This window comes from Sminthopsis crassicaudata, chromosome 3, assembly GCF_048593235.1.
Source record: "Sminthopsis crassicaudata isolate SCR6 chromosome 3, ASM4859323v1, whole genome shotgun sequence".
In the NCBI taxonomy this organism is placed as follows: domain Eukaryota; kingdom Metazoa; phylum Chordata; class Mammalia; order Dasyuromorphia; family Dasyuridae; genus Sminthopsis; species Sminthopsis crassicaudata.
In genome coordinates this window covers 512,070,672-512,090,250 of record NC_133619.1, presented here as the reverse complement: position 1 = coordinate 512,090,250, position 19,579 = coordinate 512,070,672, and the positions used below count along the sequence as shown (strand labels likewise).

The 19,579-nt window shown below is 36.0% G+C and overlaps 1 protein-coding gene across 1 annotated transcript in view; it reads right to left on the bottom strand.

Moving 5' to 3' along the window:
• POLD3 (DNA polymerase delta 3, accessory subunit) overlaps positions 1-18,084 on the bottom strand; it is a 58,796-nt gene extending 40,712 nt beyond the window's left edge. Inside the window, 3 exon segments of the mRNA XM_074304066.1 lie at positions 10,424-10,526; positions 13,580-13,635; positions 17,895-18,084. Of these exon segments, the coding sequence (XP_074160167.1) occupies positions 10,424-10,526; positions 13,580-13,635; positions 17,895-17,954 (219 nt within the window). The 5' untranslated portion in view covers positions 17,955-18,084.
• Between the last annotated feature and the right edge of the window lie 1,495 nt (positions 18,085-19,579).

Genomic DNA, 19,579 nt, shown 5'->3' with positions numbered 1-19,579 from the left:
CCTCTTTTTCTCCTAATTCATATTCCTCTTTCACATATCCCCAGTGGGGGGAAAAAATAAAATAAGAACATCTCTTGTAATAAAAATAAGATTGTCAAGAAAAACAAATTCCTGAATTGGCTAAGTCTGTCAGGAGGTGGCTAGTAAGCATCATCATGACAAAGTTGAGATTGGTCATAAAGCTTTTCAAAGTTATTATTCTTTACAATGCTGTTATTATTTAAATTGTGCTGGTTCTGTTCACTTCAGCATCAGTTCATAAAAGTTTTACCAACAAATCATTCCCTCCATAATTTCTGACAAAATAATAATCCAACTACATGTATAATATATACAACCATTATCTTATCCATGTACACTCCCCTGTTTTCAATTCTTTGCCCTTGGAAAAAGAACTACCATAAATATTAAATATTAAAACATTTGGGCTTTTCACTTTTTGGTAAATGTGTCATTGTGTCATAGTTTATCTATTTATTCATTCATTCATTCATTCATTTATTTATTTATTTATCTATTTGCTTATTTATTTATTTTAAAGGAATTGTTCCAAACTGCTTTTTAGAATGTCTGTACAAACTTACAGTTCTACCTACAGTGCATTAATATGCATGTTTTCCCACAGCCCCTCCAGAATTTTCATTTTCCTTTGTTGTTAAATTTGCTATAGATATGAGATAGAACCTCAGTGTTATATTTCTTTAACTTTTAGTGATTTGGAGCATTATTTTCATATTAATGCCTGAATTTCTTCCTTTGACAGCTGTTTGTTCATATCCTTTACCCAGTTTTCTATTATGGTACAGTTGCAATTATTATATACACACACATACACCTACAATATCAAGATAACAAAATTTATTCAAATTACCAAATAAGTACAGGAAACTTTCAGAAAAGTCAGCTATAAAATCCCCACCCCACCCCCCGTTTACCTGTTCCCCTTATAGTTTTAACTGCAGTAATTGGGTTTGTGCAAGATTTTAAATTTTAGGTAATCAAAATTGTCCATTTTTTTTTTTTTATCTGTGATAGTCCCTATTCCATGGTTGATCAAAAACTCTTCCCCATCCATAGCCATGAAATGTATATTCTTCCTTATCCATCTAATTTGTTAATGATATGACCTTTCAAATCTAAGATACACACACACACACACACACACACACACACACACACTCATGGAGCTTATAGGTGAATGCTTAATTTCTGCAGGTGTATTTTCCCAGAAATTTTTGTTAAATAGTAAGTCTTTACTTTAGTAGCTGTGATCTTTGGATTTAAAGAGCAGGATACTACTATGTTCTTTTGCTTCTACATGCTATTTACCAAATGTGATCCACTCAGAGACTTCAATTTTAACTAATACCAAGTTGTTTTAATGTTACTGAATTGTAATACATATGAGATCTGAAATTCCTAGGCTTCTTTCCTTTCCACCTTTTTTTGTTATTTCCCAAGAGATTCTTTACCTTTTCTCTTCCAGATGAACTTCATTAATATTTTTCTAGCTCTATATAAAGTAATCCTTTGGTACTCTACTAAATAAGTATATTTATTTAAATATTTTAATTTTTGCTATATCGGAATGGTCTACCTATGTGCTCAATTAATATCTAATTATTTAGGCCCCTCTTTATTCTATAAAGAATGCTTTAGATATAGTTATAATTCCTGTGCATATCTTGGCAGATAGATCCACAAATGTTTTACACATTCTGTAGTTACTTTGAATGGGATTTCTCTATTCTTGCTAATGAATGGGTTTATGTGGATTTCTTTTATAACACATAAATTTGCTGAAGTTATTATTTAAATTAATTTTTTAGCTGACTCGTTTTCTAGATAGACTATCATATCATATGCATTAAGTGATATTTGTTTCCTCTCTTGCTTTGCTTTTTCTCTCGATTTCTTTTTTCTTGTTATGTTGCTATAGGTAGCATTTCTAGAACTGTATCAAATAGTAGTGGTGATGATGAACATCTGTGCTTTAAATTGATCTTTCATTGAAAAAGCAAAGTAGTTTTATTTGAAATAATCTTTGTTTATGTGAACTTTTAAAAACTCTTTGATTTTCAAAATTTTTTGTGTTCGTTTGGATTTTTTTGTTACTTTCCTAAGTTTTTGTGTGTGTGTGGGATTTATTATATATTAAGTTAATTAATCTTCCTTCTATTCTTCATTGATAAAAGCACTTATGGAGACATAAATTTTATCCTATGCACTCTTTTGTTGCATTTCATAAATTTTGGTTTATTGTCTCCCATAATGGTATAATGTTGACATTTTCTTTAATGAAACAGATGGTCGTTTCAATGATTTGTACTTTGATAATTACTTGAAGTTAAATTAATTGCTAATTTTTTAAAAATTCATACTTCATAATGAAAAAAAAAAATCAAATGAAGGTGGCCTAGCTGTACCTGATCTAGAACTATATTATAAAGCAGCAGTCACCCAAACCATTTGGTATTGGCTAAGAAATAGACTAGTTGATCAGTGGAATAGGTTAGATTCACATGAATAAAAATAGCAATCTAGTGTTTGACAAACCCAAAGATCCCAACTTTTGGGATAAGAATTTATTATTTAACAAAAACTGCTGGGAAAACTGGACATTAGTATGGCAGAAACTAGGCATGGACCCACACTTAACACCACATACTAAAATAAGATCAAAATGGGTCCATGATTTAGGCATAAAGGATGAGATCATAAATAAATTAGAGGAACATAGGATCGTTTACCTCTCAGACTTGTGGAGGAGGAAGGAATTTGTGATCAAAGGAGAACTAGAGATCATTATTGATCACAAAACAGAAAATTTTGATTACATCAAATTTAAAAGCTTTTGTACAAACAAAACTAATGCAAACAAGATTAGAAAGGAAGTAACAAATTGGGAAAACACTTTTACAGTTAAAGGTTCTGATAAAGGCCTCATCTCCAAAATATACAGAGAATTGACTCTAATTTATAAGAAATCAAGCCATTCTCCAATTGATAAATGGTCAAAGGATATGAACAGACAATTTTCAGATGATGAAATTGAAACTATTTCCGCTCATATGAAAGTGTTCCAAATTACTATTGATCAGAGAAATGCAAATTAAGACAACTCTGAGATACCACTACACACCTGTCAGATTGGCTAAGATGACAGGAACAAATAATGATGAATGTTGAAGGGGATGTGGAAAAACTGGGACACTGATATATTGTTGGTGGAGTTGTGAAAGAATCCAACCATTCTGAAGAGCAATTTGGAATTATGCCCAAAAAGTTATCAAAGTGTGCATACCCTTTGTTCCAGCAGTGTTACCACTGGCCTTATATCCCAAGGAAATACTAAAGAAGGGAAAGGGACCTGTATGTGCCAAAATGTTTGTAGCAGCCCTTTTTGTAGTGGCTAGAAACTGGAAAATGAACGGATGCCCATCAATTGGAGAATGGTTGGGTAAATTATGGTATATGAATGTTATGGAATATTATTGTTCTATAAGAAATGACCAGCAGGATGAATACAGAGAGGCTTGGAGAGACTTAAATCAACTGATGCTGAGAGAAATGAGCAGAACTAGGAGATCATTATACACTTCAACAACAATACTATATGAGGAGGTATTCTGATGGAAGTGGTTATTTTCAACATAGAGAAGAGCTAATCCAATTCCAATTGATCAATGATGGACAGAATCAGCTACACCCAGAAAAGGAACACTGGGAAATGAGTGTAACCTGTTAGCATTTTTTGTTTTTCTCCCCACGTTATTTTTACCTTCTGAATCCAATTCTTCCTTTGCAACAACAACAAATTTCGGTTCTGCACATATATATTGTACCTAGGATATACTATAACATATTTAATATGTATGGGAATGCCTGCTATCTAGGGGAGGGGATGGAAGGAAGGAGGGGAAAAATTCGGAACAGAAGGGAATACAAGGGATAATGCTGTAAAAAATTACCTACGCATATGTACTGTCAAAAAATGTTATAATTATAAAATAATAAAAATAAATAAAGTCATACTTCAAAGGGCCTTTAATAAATATATTTTTATTGTACTGTGGTCAGTTAAAGGATATTTAATATTCCCATTTTTCTTCATTGATTTGTGAGGTTTTTAATCCCCTAATACATGATTTTTTGTGACGGTACCATGCTCTGTTGAGAAATATGTAAATCCCTTTCTTTTCCTATTTTGTTCCTATTCTGTTTCTAAATTCTGGCTCTAATCACAACAAACAGATCCAGCAAATCTAACTTTTCTAGAATTCTATTCAAGTCATTAATGTCTTTCTAGTTTATCTGTTAGATTTGTATAAGTTTGACAGGAATAAAATGAGATACCCTATATTACAATTTTACTCTTTTCCCCTGCAATTCAATTAACTTGTCTTTAAGTATTTATGCTACACAATTAGAGCATGTATAGGAAATATTGATTTATTTAAGTATAATGCAATTTCAGTGCTTATGTGTTCATATCAACCATTATACTATCTGACAATGTGACTGCAACCTCTGGCTTTTTTTTTTTTTTTTTTTTACAAGTTGACTTGAAGCATAAGACTTTGCTCCAATCCTCTTTCTAATTTCTGGGCAAGTTTTTATTTTTCAAATACTTTTCATGTAAATAACAAATGTTGGATCCTACTTTGTAATGAATGATATCCTCTTTTTTTTTTTTTTTTTTCATGTGTGAGTTTATAACATTCATGTTATGACTGTTAACTGTTTTTCTCTTCATCTTGTCCTCTTGTGCTTTTTCTCTTCCTCTCTCCATCATATTCACTTTGTTATAAAGGAGAGGAATGAGGAGTTTGCTTATCACTAGCAACCTATAACTGAAGAGATCTAATCCATTATCCCTTGTCTTTATTTAAGTTTCTAAATCTTTCTTTTCATCTATTCTTAGAGTTTGTTTTGCCAGCCTCCCTCACCAATCCTGACCTCTCTCCTCACCCTATTTCTTTATACAGTTTAAGCTATTTCTGCACAAAATTCTATATATATTGTGAATGTATTCAACCTTCCTTATCTAATTCAGATGAAAGTGAGATTCTTTTTATCCCTCCTTCAGAGTTTATATGTGATTCTCCTAAGGTGCATTAACATTGCACTAAAAACTAATTTTAAATTTCCTTCTCAAAAGACTAACAAAGAACTAAACAACCCCCAGGCTTTTTGCCTACCTTAATAAACACTTTCCAAAACTCCAGAAGACATTAGGTCTTTTGTGTCTTCTCCTCCCTTGGAATATAAATAGCTCATTATTATGTAATCTCTATTAAATGATCAGAAACACTTTTTTGAATTCATGCAATTGCCTTTCCAATTTCCTATTCTCTTCAAACAGGAGGAATGTTTTTAATTCCACTTTTGTTAAAAATAATTTTTCCCCACTGTAAGAATATACTCAGTTTTGATAAATATGTTACTCTTTGTTGTACACCTTAACTTTTTTGACTCTTGTATTTCCAGTTTCCTCCTCACAAGTCTTGAGTGATCCCAATTGTGACTTCTTGGTACCTGGATGTTTGTAAATTTTTTTTTTAACATGAAAGTTCAGGATTTTTGACGTGTGTGTGTGTGTGTGTGTGTGTGTGTGTGTGTGTGTGTGTGTGTGTGTGTATTTTTGGACTATAATGTTCCTGAAAATATTTATCTGGAGGATAATTTCAAGAGAAGAATGACAAATTCTTTTATTTTCACTTAACCCTCTGATTTTAATAAATCTGGACAGATTTATATTTTCTTGAAACATGGTAACCAGGCTTTTTAAAGTCATGATTTTGGCATAATCCAAAAACTCTTGGAATTATTTGACTTACTACCTCTCAGACCTGTGGAGGAGGAAGGAATTTATGACTAGAGGAGAACTAGAGATCATTATTGATCACAAAATAGAAGATTTTGATTACATCAAACTAAAAAGTTTCTGTACAAACAATACTAATGCAAACAAAATTAGAAGGGAAGTAACTGGGAAAATATTTTTACAGTTAAAGGTTCTGATAAAGGTCTCATTTCCAAAATATATAGAGAACTGACTCTAATTTATAAGAAATCAAACCATTCTCCAAAGAATATGAACAGACAATTCTCAGATAATGAAATTGAAACTATATCCACTCATATGAAAGGGTGTTCGCTACTGATCAGAGAAATGCAAATTAAGACAACTTTGAGATATCACTACACACCTGTCAGATTGACTAAGATGACAGGAACAAATAATGATGAATGTTGGAGGGGATGTGGGAAAACTGGGACACTAATACATTGTCAGTAGAGTTGTGAAAGAATCTGGCCATTCTGGAGAGCAATTTGGAACTATGCCCAAAAAGTTATCAAACTGTGCATACCCTTTTATTCCAGCAGTGTTACTACTGGGCTTATATCCCAAAGAAATACTAAAGAGGGGCTAGGGACCTATATGTGCCAAAATGTTTGTAGCACCTCTTTTCATAGTGGCTAGAAACTGGAAGATGAATGGATGTCCATCAGTTGGAGAATGGTTGGGTAAATTATGGTATGGAATATTACTGCTCTGTAAGAAATGACCAGCAGGATAAATTCAAAAAGTTTTGGAGAGACTTGCATAAAGTGATGCTGAGTGAAATGAGCAGAACCAGAAGATCACTATACATTTCAACAACAATACTGTATGAGGATGTATTCTGATGGAAGTGGATATCCGTAACATAAAGAAGATCCAACTCACTTCCAGCTGATCAATGATGGACAGAAATAACTACACCCAGAGAAGGAACACTGGGAAGTGAATGTAAATTGTTAGCACTACTGTCTATCTACCCAGATTACTTATACCTTAGAAATCCAATACTTAACGTGCAACAAGAAAATTGGATTTACACACATATATTGTATCTAGGTTATACTGTAACACATGTAAAATGTATGGGATTGCCTGTCATCTAGGGGAGGGAGGGGAAAATTTGGAAAAATGAATACAAGGGATAATGTTATAAAAAAATTACTCATGCATATATACTGTCAAAAAAAATTTATAATTATAAAATTAATTTAAAAAAAAAAAAAAAAAAAAAAAAAAAAAAAAAGGAATTACTTGACTTATTTTCCAGATCAGCTGGTGACATTTTCTTCTATTTTCCCCAACTTTTGGAAGTTGCTGCTCTCTGTTTGGCTCATTCTTGCTTTTAGTGTTCAATTCCTAGATAAGGTTTATCACTTTTCATTCTCAACTACTGATTTTTCTTGCCATTTTGTTTAGCATCAGCTTTGTATCTCATCCTTCTCTCTGTCTTTCAGGTCCTCCTCAGTGTTGTAGCCAGGTCTTACTTTCTCAGAGGCTCTACTTGCACCTACTACAATGTTACTCTCCTCTTCTGTATTTACTCCTTGGGCTTCTCTAAATTTATTGTATTTCTTCACTGTTTTCAGTATTTTCTTCTTTTTACTCTTAATCTTAGCTTTAGGTTCTCATTTAAGGCTTTGTACTTGAATCATTGTTTATTTCGTCTTCTGGCTTGGCCTGGGTACCTGTCCTATTTGGTCCTGGATGAGGTGGCTCGAAGCAAACCCTGCAGAATTCCTGGGTTCTGGTTCAGTCCCCTGGTGGCTCAACTTTGGTATTAGCCCTTTCTGGGTCCTTACCCAGGACACAACGATAGAGTTGTCTCCATCCCTTACTATGCTCCAGTTAGACTACAATCTGATATGACTAACTGCACTAGTTTTAGGCCTCCTACAAGACCTCAAGTGCTTTTCTGCACAGGTGCTGCCCTGGCCCTTTCTCCTTTTGATGTTTGGCTATAAGCTGCCCCAAAAGTTTCTCTGGGCTGATTTCCCATTATGTCTTAGGAAGGACTCCTAATTATTGCCTCACTGAGTCTCTTTGTCCTGGGTGAGACTGCCTGCCTGCTACCTTCTTCCAGCTATTTTCTTCTTCTTCTTCTTCTTCTACTACTACCACCACCACCACCACCACCACTACCCTACTGGTCTGTCTTGCTTACAGTTTTTGCATCCATCTGCCTAGCAGTCTTTTTGTGTGGCCCTGAATTGAATAAAATTGATTATAAATGAATAAAATTGATTATAGCTGTTTTCCTTTGGCCTTCTGTCTGATTCTTTCTGGTGACTTTTTAGAGCTTTACTAGAGTGTTTGTAAAAGGACCTCAACACCACTAGATCCTAATACACTTCCTTCCCACGATTCCTAATTAATTTTACCTAATTAACTATGTATGTTTGGACTTTGTCTTGGTGCTTATATTTTTAAAAAATGTACTAAACCACTTTTATGTTTACATAAAAAATTTCATAGGTTTCAATTTAGGGAGTTTGGTGAGAAAGTGAACATTTACAGATTACTTATGCCTCTCCATGAAAATTTCAAAGGCAATAATGCAGAATTCTACATCATTACAAATCACTAAAAGATATTGATAACTTGCCCAATCATGTGAGGCAGAAATATGTTACAGAGTAGTCTTACCTCTGTTGGCTAGTAGTCACATGACACTGAACTAGGTCCAAGGACTCTAGCATTAGCTCCATCATTAATCTACTCTGCAGGCTTTAGTGTGTAGTTAACTTCTGGGGGCCTCATTGACCTCCCTTCTAATACCACTAGCCCCACCTACTTCTTAGAGATATTATGACACCCAAATGGGCTAATAGATTTAAAAGAACTTTATAACCTATAAAGACTGTACAAATGTGTTGGTAGTCATCTTTCTGGAGGCCATCTCTCTAGAGGGAAGCATGAATTTATTTCATGGTTCCTAAGGTAGACCATGCCAAAAACAACTAATGAATAATGCAATCTTAAAGAGTAAGAAATCAAATTACAAATAGTACTGACTTTTATTTTTATGAGAATGACCTAATTCTCCTGGTTTTAAGAAAAAAGAAGTCTAAAGGACAAAGGTGAACTGAAAATTGCAAAAGTAGCCACCTTACTGTCTGCTCTGGAGAACAGGGATTGGCCCAGTGATTTCACAGATACATGGAATTGTCTGACAAGGAAATTCTCTCCTGCCAGTTTGGCACTTTCTTTGCAATTGACAGACTTAAAGAATGCCTGGAGCATGGAGAAGTTAAGGGACTCGCCCATTCACGCAGTCAGTCAGTTTGTGAGGTGAGACCTGAAGTCAAGTCTTCCTGGCTCTAATGTCAGTCTTCTCCCCACTCTGACATATTCTTGACCTCTCTATTTCAGAAAACAGCAACAGCAAATTGTGAAACAAAATGGCAAAGACTTCCACTTTAAAATATTCACTATATCAAATCATTATGGTGAGATGCCCTGTAACAGAAAAAGCACTAAGCTTGGAATTAGGTTTAATCTCAGCTAAATGGAACAGGGGATAGAGTATTAGACCTCTAGTCAGGAACTCCTGAATTCAGATTTAGTATCAGACATATACCAGCTGTGAGGCCCTGAGCAAGTCACTTCACTGGTCTACCTCACTTTCCTCAACTGTAAAATGGGGACAATAATACATTTACTTCCTGGGGTGATGAGAACCAAACGAGATAATAATTGTGAAGACACAATGCCTGGCACCTACTAAGTGCCTAATAAGTACTTGCCATGACCCCTTACCTTGCCATTTTCTCACTACAGGAGGGGGCCAAGTCATGTAACTTTTCTAGGCCTCAGCTTCTTCATCAATAGCAATGATGTAATCCAACCTACTAGTACTGAGATAAAGGCTCACTTGAGAACATATATGTGAAGCACTCTGCAAATAAGTTACTATGATTAATAACAAATCAAATTTAATCTAGAAATCCAAGATGCTTCTGTGCATGAGAACCAGTGCAGCCCCATATAAGAGCACTAGCCTCCTGGCTCTGTGTATCGGAGCTGGCCCAACTTGCTGAGCTCCTTCTCCTCTCTGATACCTCATACCTTGATTAAACAGCTGCAATGTTCAAGGCCCTGGCCCCAGTGCTGCAGATACAAGACCAAGAGTCCCTTCTCTCAAGATGTTTATAATTTAACGGAGACGGAGAAAACATACAATTCAGTAGGAAACAAGAAATCAAATAAATAAGTTGGATCTGTTGATCTTTCAGTCACTTTGTGTTCTAGTAGGCAATCTTATAATGTGTACCATAAACTACAGATTATCCATAGTTCAGCTAGATATGGTGGGGTAGATAGAGTTGAGCCTAGAGTCAAGATCACTTGACTTAAAATTCATCCTAAGACTTACAAGCTGTGTGATCCAGAGCAAGTCATTGTTCAACCCAGCTTGCCTCAGTTTCCTCATTTGTTAAATTAGTTAGAAAAGGAAATGGCAAACCATGGCAAGAAAACCCCAAATAGGGTCGTGAACAATCAGATATTACTGAAATGACTAAACAACACCCATAGTTCAAGCATATCTCAACTAACTAAAAGATTTTAGCTACTTACAGAGTTTCCATTCTGTACAAGATTCCCCGATACCAAATAGGTGACATGTAGCTGGGCTCCTGAATTTTCCTTTCTCTTCCTTTCAACATAATCATACAGCATCCTGATTCAAACAAACGAAAGATAAGGAACAACTAAATTAGAAGTTTGTTTTGCTTGACTGCCTATTTGTTACTTTTTTTGTAATTAAAAAAAAAATTTTAATAAATTTTTTTTTATTTTCAAAATACATTCAAAGATAGTCTTTAACATCCACCCCTGCAAAACTTCATGTTCCAAATTCTCTCCCACTTTCCTCCATTCTCCTTCCCCATACAGCAAGCAATCAATATAGTTAAACATGTGCAATTCTTCCAAACATATTTCCACATTTGTCATGTTGAACAAGAACAATCAGATCAAAAAGGAAAAAAAAATTAGGAAAGAAAAAAAATCAAGTAAACAATAAAAAAGGTGAAAATACTGTGTGGTGGTGCACATTCAGTCTCCATAGTCCTCTTTGGATACAAATGGCTTTCTTCATCACAAGTCTATAGAAATTGGCCTGAATCACTTTACTGTGAAAAAGGGCCAAGTTAACTGCCTTTTGGTTACAAGGATTTTTGGTTTTTTTCCCCTTCCCTGGTGTGTGTGGAGGAGGTGGGAAGCAAAACAAATAATAATGCTAATAATTAGAAAAAAAATTTTTAAAACATCAGTGGAACCTAGAAGAATCATTTTCCTAAAATTATTAAATCCAGCTTTGACCACTCCCTCTAAAGATCTTTTCAGGGATTAAAGGTGAACTCAAGAGATAATTCCATTAACTGAAATAATCAAAACTTAACATAATCTGATCATTATTACCCTAATGCAGTCCAGGTAAGGAGAAACAGTATCAATTCAGTCTCTGACTTACTCCTAATTCTATCCCCAGATAAAAGTCTTATATCAAAACATATAAGGAATGAATTTAAATTTATAAGAACAAGAATAACTCCCCAATAGATAATCAAAGAATATGAATGAGCAGTTTTCAAAGAAAGAAATCCAAATTATTATGAAAATTCCTTCAAATTACTAATAATTCGAGAAATGCAGATTAAAGGAACTGGTAGACTGCACCTCACATTCATCAGGTGATTAAAAAAAAAAAAAAAAAGGAAAAAGACAATTGTTGAAGGGACTGAGAAACCAAAATACTAATGCACTACTGATAAAGCTGTGAATTGGTCCAGCAATTCCAGAAAACAAGTCCAAAAAAAATTACTGAACTGTGTTACTAAACTTTGGGACTATAATACAAAAAGGTTTTAAAGGCCCTATGATACAAAAATATTTATAGCAATTCTTTCTGTAGCAGTGAAGAGCTAGAAACCAAGGGATGCCTATCGACTGAGGTACGGTCAAACAAATTATGGCATATAAATGTAATGAACTTTTATTCTCCTGAAAAAAAAAAAAAAAAAAAAAGGCAGGTTGATCAAATCAAGGACAAGTATAAGTCCATAATGGAGGAAACACAATGATAAAATGCATTGAGGGATCAAATTTTTTAAATATCTGAAAAAAGAAAAGATAACAGATGACTGGAAAAAAATTATAAATCAATATTCCCCTAAAGATGATTAGGGTAACATCATTAACTAATGATCCATAAGCCAAATTCTACTAGCTAAAGAATTTTACAATAAATATCTATATACATAACAACAGTATCTTTGAGGCAAATTAAAAGTGAACAGACTTCTAGACATCTTCAAATTCCAACTACCTGAAAGATATAGGAAGTAAAAGATCTCATTATTTGCTGTTATTTTTAAAAATAAAATAAAAAGGCATTTAATTCAGGAGACAAAATGATTATCAAACACTCTCCTTTAACAAATTGTCTCCCACAAAAATGTTAAGATTACATAAGATTCTTTGAGAAATGCAACAACAAAATGAACACTGGTCAATAATCCTCTGACAAGCACTAAGAGAGATATTTGCTTGCCAACACTCACATTCATCTCTGATACAGAAGATGCTTTTCACAGAATCTAAGAAGAAATATTGGTCTACCTGATGCTCATTTGAAACCATCCTCCACAAACCTCCTCAAAGAATTCCAAGAAACACTCAATGAGAAAAGCTGAATAATCCACAGAGGACAAATCAAATTTATGGGAAGGCCTGATGTATAAACAATGAATTGCATCTAGCTAGCAATTACATTGAGGTAGTTCACCAGTACATCTATCTTGGAGGACACTGCAGATGGACAATGAGTTGAGTCCAGAACCAAAGAAAGTAAGAAAGCCAAGTTGAATTTAATAATCCTAATGTACTACTTGTCACAAAAGCCCACCTTTTTTTAAATATCAATAGTCTTCTGGTCATGGCATTTAGCTACAAATCATGAAACAATCTCCAATCAAAATTTGTAGTTACCCAAAGGATAATGGAAATATGTCTACAATGACATTAATAACTTATAGAAGCTACCTAGGAGAGTAAAAGATATTCAGGAAATGTATGTTTTGGGAAATCAGCAGTACTTAGAGAATGTGGGGGAATGTCAAAGAAAAAGTGCTGAACTTGAAGTCAGGAAAACTGGGTTCAAATCCCATCTCAAACTTTTACAAACTGTGAGATACTTCAGCAAATCAATTAATCATTTTAAGTCTCAGTTTCCTCATAAGCAAAACATAATTAATGCCTATACTATCTATACCTTACCTAATTGTTGTGAGGGTCAAATGAGAAAATCTATGTAAACATCAAGTAATCTGCAAACTGCATAGAGCCACATAAATGTCAGACATATTTTTACTGCAGAAAAACTAATAACATATAGAAAATTTACACAGAAAAAAGGACAAAAGGCACAAAGAATAAGAAAGCAGGGATGGATGGGTGACATTCCACAGCATTAGATAATTCACAATTGATGAGTTAATGCTTTCACTTACATATTGTTATAGTCCAGGAACTAGTAACAGAAGAGGTGTTAGAAAAAAAAAAAAAAGCCAATGCTCTTTTTCACTAATAAGTTACAATTCATAACAGTAACTGTTTGTTTATAGTTTTTTTTTTTTAAATGGGAAAGAAACCTGGAGCTTATTTAAAAAAAAAAAAAAAAAAAAAAAAAAAAAGTATTTACAAAAGTTTTTAAGCAATCTGGTTACTTACTGTTTGGCCTGGTTGACATGGACACCTAGTGTGTAGCTAAGCCATTTGTAGGTCACCTAAAAGAGAAAGCAATTTTCAAAATGTTATCATGTGCAGATGGCAGAACATTGGTTAGCCCCAAGAATAGGCTCCTATGAACTCTACAAGTAGAAGCAAAAAGAAAAACTGTCTTTGCCCTCAAGGAGCTCCCATTCTAGGTGGCATATTGGACAAGGTGTTAGACTTAGAGGCAGAAAGACTCAAGTTCCAGCTAGTCTTACACACTTTCTAGTTACTGAAAGAAGCTGAAGGTAAATGGGAAAATGGCTCAAAATCATTTCTGGGAGAATCCAAGAAGGAGAAAGAGTACTGGGCTGCATCACAGTTGGGCGATGCTTTGGACAGTGCCACACTTGGAATCAAGGCTTAAATTGAGATTCTATCTCAGACACTGACCTGCTGTGTGAACCTCCATGAGTCACCTAAGCCTGTCAATCTGAAGGATTCCCTGGTTTCCTTCAAGTCCCAATTAAAGTCTCACCTGTAGAAAGCCATTCCCAGCCTCTCTTAATTCTAATATTAACTACCCTTTTAAATTATTTCTTATTTTTTCCTGAATATGGTTGGGTATATATATCCTGAATATTTTGTTGTAGTAGACAACTGAAACGACAGAGACGAGAAGAAAGTATTCCAGGCCAAAGAAAATGCCTGGGGCCTGGAGATTGAGACAGGAGGCCAGTGTTATTAGATGGAAGAATATGTGATGGAGAAGGAAGGAGGTAACCAGATTTGAAGGATTTTGAGTAGAGGATTCTGGATTTGATTGTGAAGGCAATAACAAGCAACTGAAGTTTATGAGTGGGAGGTGTATCATGGATGAAACTGAGCTCTAGGGAAGTCTCTTTAGTATCTGAATGAATTGGAGTAGAAAAGAATTAAGGTAGACAGATCCACCTATCAGGCTACTGCAATAGGCCAAGTGACAAAGGCCTCTATCCCAGTGGTGGACATGTCAGAGGAGACAAAGGGGAACAAGCAAGATTTGTTGCAAAGGTCAAATTGATAGGTCTTGACAAGAGTTAGATGAGAGAATGAGGAATCCCAGATGAGAGCTAAATTGTGAGCCAGAAGTATTACAAAGATGTTACTGCCTTCTACAATAATAGGGAAGATAAGTGAAGGACTTGAGGAGAAGATCATAAATTCTTTTCAGATGAGTTGAGTTTAAGATGTCTACTACACATCCACTTAAAAATGTCTAAAAAGCATTTAAAGATGTGAGATTGGGGGTTAGCAGAAAGATTGGGGTGGAAAAGGCAAATTTGAAAGTTGTTAACCTAGACATAATACTTAAGCTAATGAGATCATCAACAGAAGTACTATAGAGCAAGAAGACATGGGAGCTTTACTTAAGGCTTTACCTAATGTTTAAGGTTAGAGAGCACGATATGATAGAAAATCTAGCAAAGGAGAAAAAAAGGGAGCTGAAAGAAGAAAACAGAGTCATTAAGGAAGAGAGGATGATCAATAGTGTTAAAGGATGGAAAAAAGTCAAGAAGGATGAAGACCGAGAAAAGCATATTGGATTTGGTAATTAAGAAATCATTAGTAACTTTGGAGAAAATTCTGGCAGAACAATAAAGTCAGAAGTCAGATTCTAAGACAGGAAGAAGAAAAAAGTGACAGTCTTTATAAAGGACAGAAAAAATAACACTGTAACAGGGAATGGAATGATCTCAAGCAAGGAGTTTTTGAGGATGGGAGAGGCATGGGCATATTTGCAGTCAGTAGGGAAGGAAATAGTAATCTCAAGATATAAATTAATGGATGAAGGGCATGTATAACAAAATTTATATCCCTGCTTTCAATTACACTCAACACATATTCTTTATCATTACTTTTGATTCTCTCTTTCACACAAACAAGCTTCACCTTTCCTTTTGAAATATTCAATCACATTTCAATTCACCAAAATTAAGTTATAACAGTATTATTTTCATACTGGAATATGTACTGGAAATATAAAGTCAAAACTAACAAGCATTGCTAGAATGTGAGAAAGTCAAGGGAACTATCCAAAGTATCCAGGAGACATGGGAAGAGAAAGTTGGCATTTACCTAGATTAGTAAACAAAGGCTATTAGACTAAGGGCATCCCAAATAGTAAAAAGGTTCTTAACCAAAACACATACTAACTTTGAAAAATCCCCTGGGTTTTAGGCAAATGCTACCCAGTTTTGGTTGTTTTAGAGAAATTAAATGTTTAATCACAAGTTACTGTTTCTTAAAATGTGACTATTTTAATGTCTTATAAAAACAGTGCTCCAGCAAGACCTTTCAGGAAATCCACTGTCTAAACTATTTTCATAATAATCCTAAGACATTGTCTATTAAAATACTCCTTCGTTAGGGAAAGGGACCTGTATGTCCCAAAATGTTTGTAGCAGCCCTTTTTGTAGTAGCTAGAAACTGGAAAATGAATGGATGTCCATCAATTGGAGAATGGTTGGGTAAATTATGGTATATGAAGGTTATGGAATATTATTGCTCTGTAAGAAATGACCAACAGGAGGAATACAGAGAGGCTTGGAGAGACTTACATCAACTGATGCTGAGTGAAATGAGCAGAACCAGAAGATTGATATACACTTCAACAACAATACTGTATGAGGATGTATTCTGATGGAAGTGGAAATCTTCCACAAAGAAGATCTAATTCAGTTCCAATCGATCAGTGATGGACAGAATCAGCTACACCCAGAGAAGGAACACTGGGAAATCAATGTGGATTACTTGCATTTTTGTTTTTCTTCCTAGGTTATTTTTATCTTCTGAATCCAATTCTTCCTGTGCAACAAGAGAACTGTACAGTGCTGAACACATATATTGTATCTAGGATATACTATAACATAATTAACATGTATAAGACTGCCTGCCATCTAGGGGAGGGGGTGGAGGGAAGGAAGGGAAAAATCGGAACAGAAGGAAGTACAAGGGATAATGTTGTCAAATATTACCCATGCATAGGTACTGTGAAAAAAAGGTTAAAATTATAAAATTAAAAAATAAAATTTAAATTAAAAAAAAAATACTCCTTCCTTTTCCAACTACCTAGATGTGTGAAGCCAGATTTTCTTCATGTATTTTAACAAAAATAACAAACTGTAACAGACTGCTGTCTTCTACTAAACATCAAAGAGATTTGCAAAAATATGTGACAACACTTTTCTCACTCACTATTTTTTTTCGGTTTGAAAAACTTATTTTTCTATAAAAATGTTGGTAAAGTATAAACGGCTTATTGCTGTTATTTGTTTGTGAATACATATTTTTAAATTTTAAACATCCATTTAAATGTCTAATATGGTAAGTGTCAATCAATATAGCCCATACATAAATCTCTTTGGGAAATTGTCAATAATTTTTAGAAGCGTAAAAGGATCCTGAGACCAAAAGTTTGAGAAATACTGTATTAGAGTTAAACTGCAATCATTTGGTGCTTTTTGTCATTTTTTAAAAATATAACTATGTGTGTATTTATAAACTATAACTGTGTGTTTATAAACTTATTTTTATTGTAGTAAATATCGGCTGAGTTTTGCTCTCTTCAAAATCCATCCCAGAAAGACTCAGTATCAGGCAGTGATAAGTGACAGCGCCACGTGAAACAAACAAGCCCATTGCTGCCCTTCCCCCTCATTCCTTCTATTTCATTACTAGGTTCTAGCATCTCCTCGGAGCTGGTTGCTCCAGTGTATGCTTTCTACACACTGAATGCAGTCCTCCCCTTCAGGTTGACTCTCAGAGAGGGGTGACTTTTTGCCTTTCTTCCACGACCCAGCGCTCAGCACTGCGCCCGGCCTAGGACAGGCGCGACGGTGGAACTGAGGAAGTATTAGAGTCGGGACGAGGAGACAAGGAGCAAAGATGGGAGGGCATTTTAGGCACGAGGGGCGGGCCGTGCAAAGGTTCTCTGCGGGGAGGGCGAGTCACTAGGGAAGCCACGGGGATGGCACATTAAGCAAGCCTAGACTAAGGCCTTAAGGAGACAAACGCGAATTCAGTTAGAGACCCTCGGATTCCTCTTTCCACCCCTCCCCCTGTCATAGCCTCCAGGTGGAGGACTCCAGCTTCCCGGCTCCACTTCCTCCACTCCCCAGCACGGCGTGCAGGCGAAGGCCCCGCATGCGCGTGACCGGCGCCACCGGGACTCAAAACGCAAACGTCCCCTCCCGCAAACCTCCGGCACGCAGTCCCCCAGCCGCTACCTGCCCAGCCCCTTCCAGGCAGAGGTTCCTCCCCCTCCCTCTGCCCGCCGCCCCAGGTTCCTCACGATCTTGTTCTGGTCCGTGACGAACTCGTCAATGTTCTCCAGGTAGAGCTGGTCCGCCATGGCGCGGGGACTGATCAGTCCCCAACTCTCTCCCTTCACGCTACAGCCGCCGCCACGACTGCTACAGCTCCCGCCGGCGGGAAACGAGTCTCCGAGCACAGCGATCCAGAACTAGTGCTTCCGGCGGGTGTCAGAGTTTCCCAGGCAACGATGGCGAAGCACTACGGCGGCCGCGAGGGCTCAAACCGGAGGCCGGGTTGACCGACTGTTACTGGCTAGGAAACGTGTGCACGTAACCTGAAAGAGGCGGAGCCAAGGAGTAGGAAAGTGGAAGGGAGCCGCCCGAGGTCAGAGGTTATGGCCCAACACTTCTTAAACAGATTTTAGACGTTGTCCAGTCCGTCCTCGTTTTACAGAGGAGAGAGCTAAGGCACACCGAGTGTGCCTTCAAATAGAAGTCTTCCGACCGAAAACTGAGGCCCGGGATGATCCTTCCCTTTTTTCTCTCATCCCTTTTCCACTTTGCTGCCAGAATGTCAGTTTCTCTTCCTCGTAAAAATAGAAAAATTTCAGCCATGAAGTTCCTCTTGCACAACCGTAGCTAATATTTCTATAGCATTGTAAATGCTTCACAAGCAACGTGCTATTATACCCATTTTACAGATGAGGAAACTAAGGCCAATAGAGATTAAGTGACTCATTCAGGATCACACAGCTAGTTAGTATCTGCATCAGGATTCGAATTCCTGCTTTCCTGATTTCAGGTCCAGGCCACTCAAGTGCAAAATGTGGAAACCCCGTCCAGTATTCAGTCAGAACACAGACTTGAATTCCTTATCTCTGAAATTATGAAATTGGACTAATGAGTAGAAAAAATAGCTACTAAGAGTATATTAACGTATTTAGAGCCATAGAATGGTTTCAATCCCGGTCATTTAATATCTGTGACTCTGAGCGGGTCATCACACTTGTCTTGGGCCTTAGGCTCTGCACGCATAAAATGAGGAGGACCGAGTAAGGGTAACTTTCAACTTCAAACTATCATTCAGTGTTCTAAGCTTCCTAACCTTTCTAAAAGTGAAATTGGAGGCTCCAAAAGTTTTAAATAAATGTTATATGACATTCAATGGGTGTATTGTAGAGGGTATTACAGGATTGGATTTCCTGGCCATTGAAATCCATTCTAACTCTGATTCCATCATCCCACTCTCTCCTCTAGACATGGTGAGGGGTTAAGAGAATGACATACATCTGCCACAGCCTGGGACAGCTGCTGAAGAATTTCCTCTGTGTCTTTGCATATTTCATGAATCAATCCATCCAAAAACATTTATTAAGCACTTACTGTGTGCTGTGGATATGAAGCTACCTGCAAGCTGACCTCTATACATCCAGAATGATTTCATTTACTTCACTTCTTGCCTTGCCATCTTAGTAATATGCTGAGTCGGATTCATTATTAATGAATATAGATCAGGTCCAGCCAATAGGAGGTTGTTGGCGGTCCAGCACCAGACAAACTTCCATCTTTGGTGAAACATGTTGAAGTTTTCATGTTAGTGTTTACTTAGAATACAACCTTGGGCAATTGCCCTCATAATTTATTTGATTTTATACTAAAAATGGTAGTCTAATACATAACAGTCATTTAATAAATGCTTATTGATTGATTATAGAATCACAAG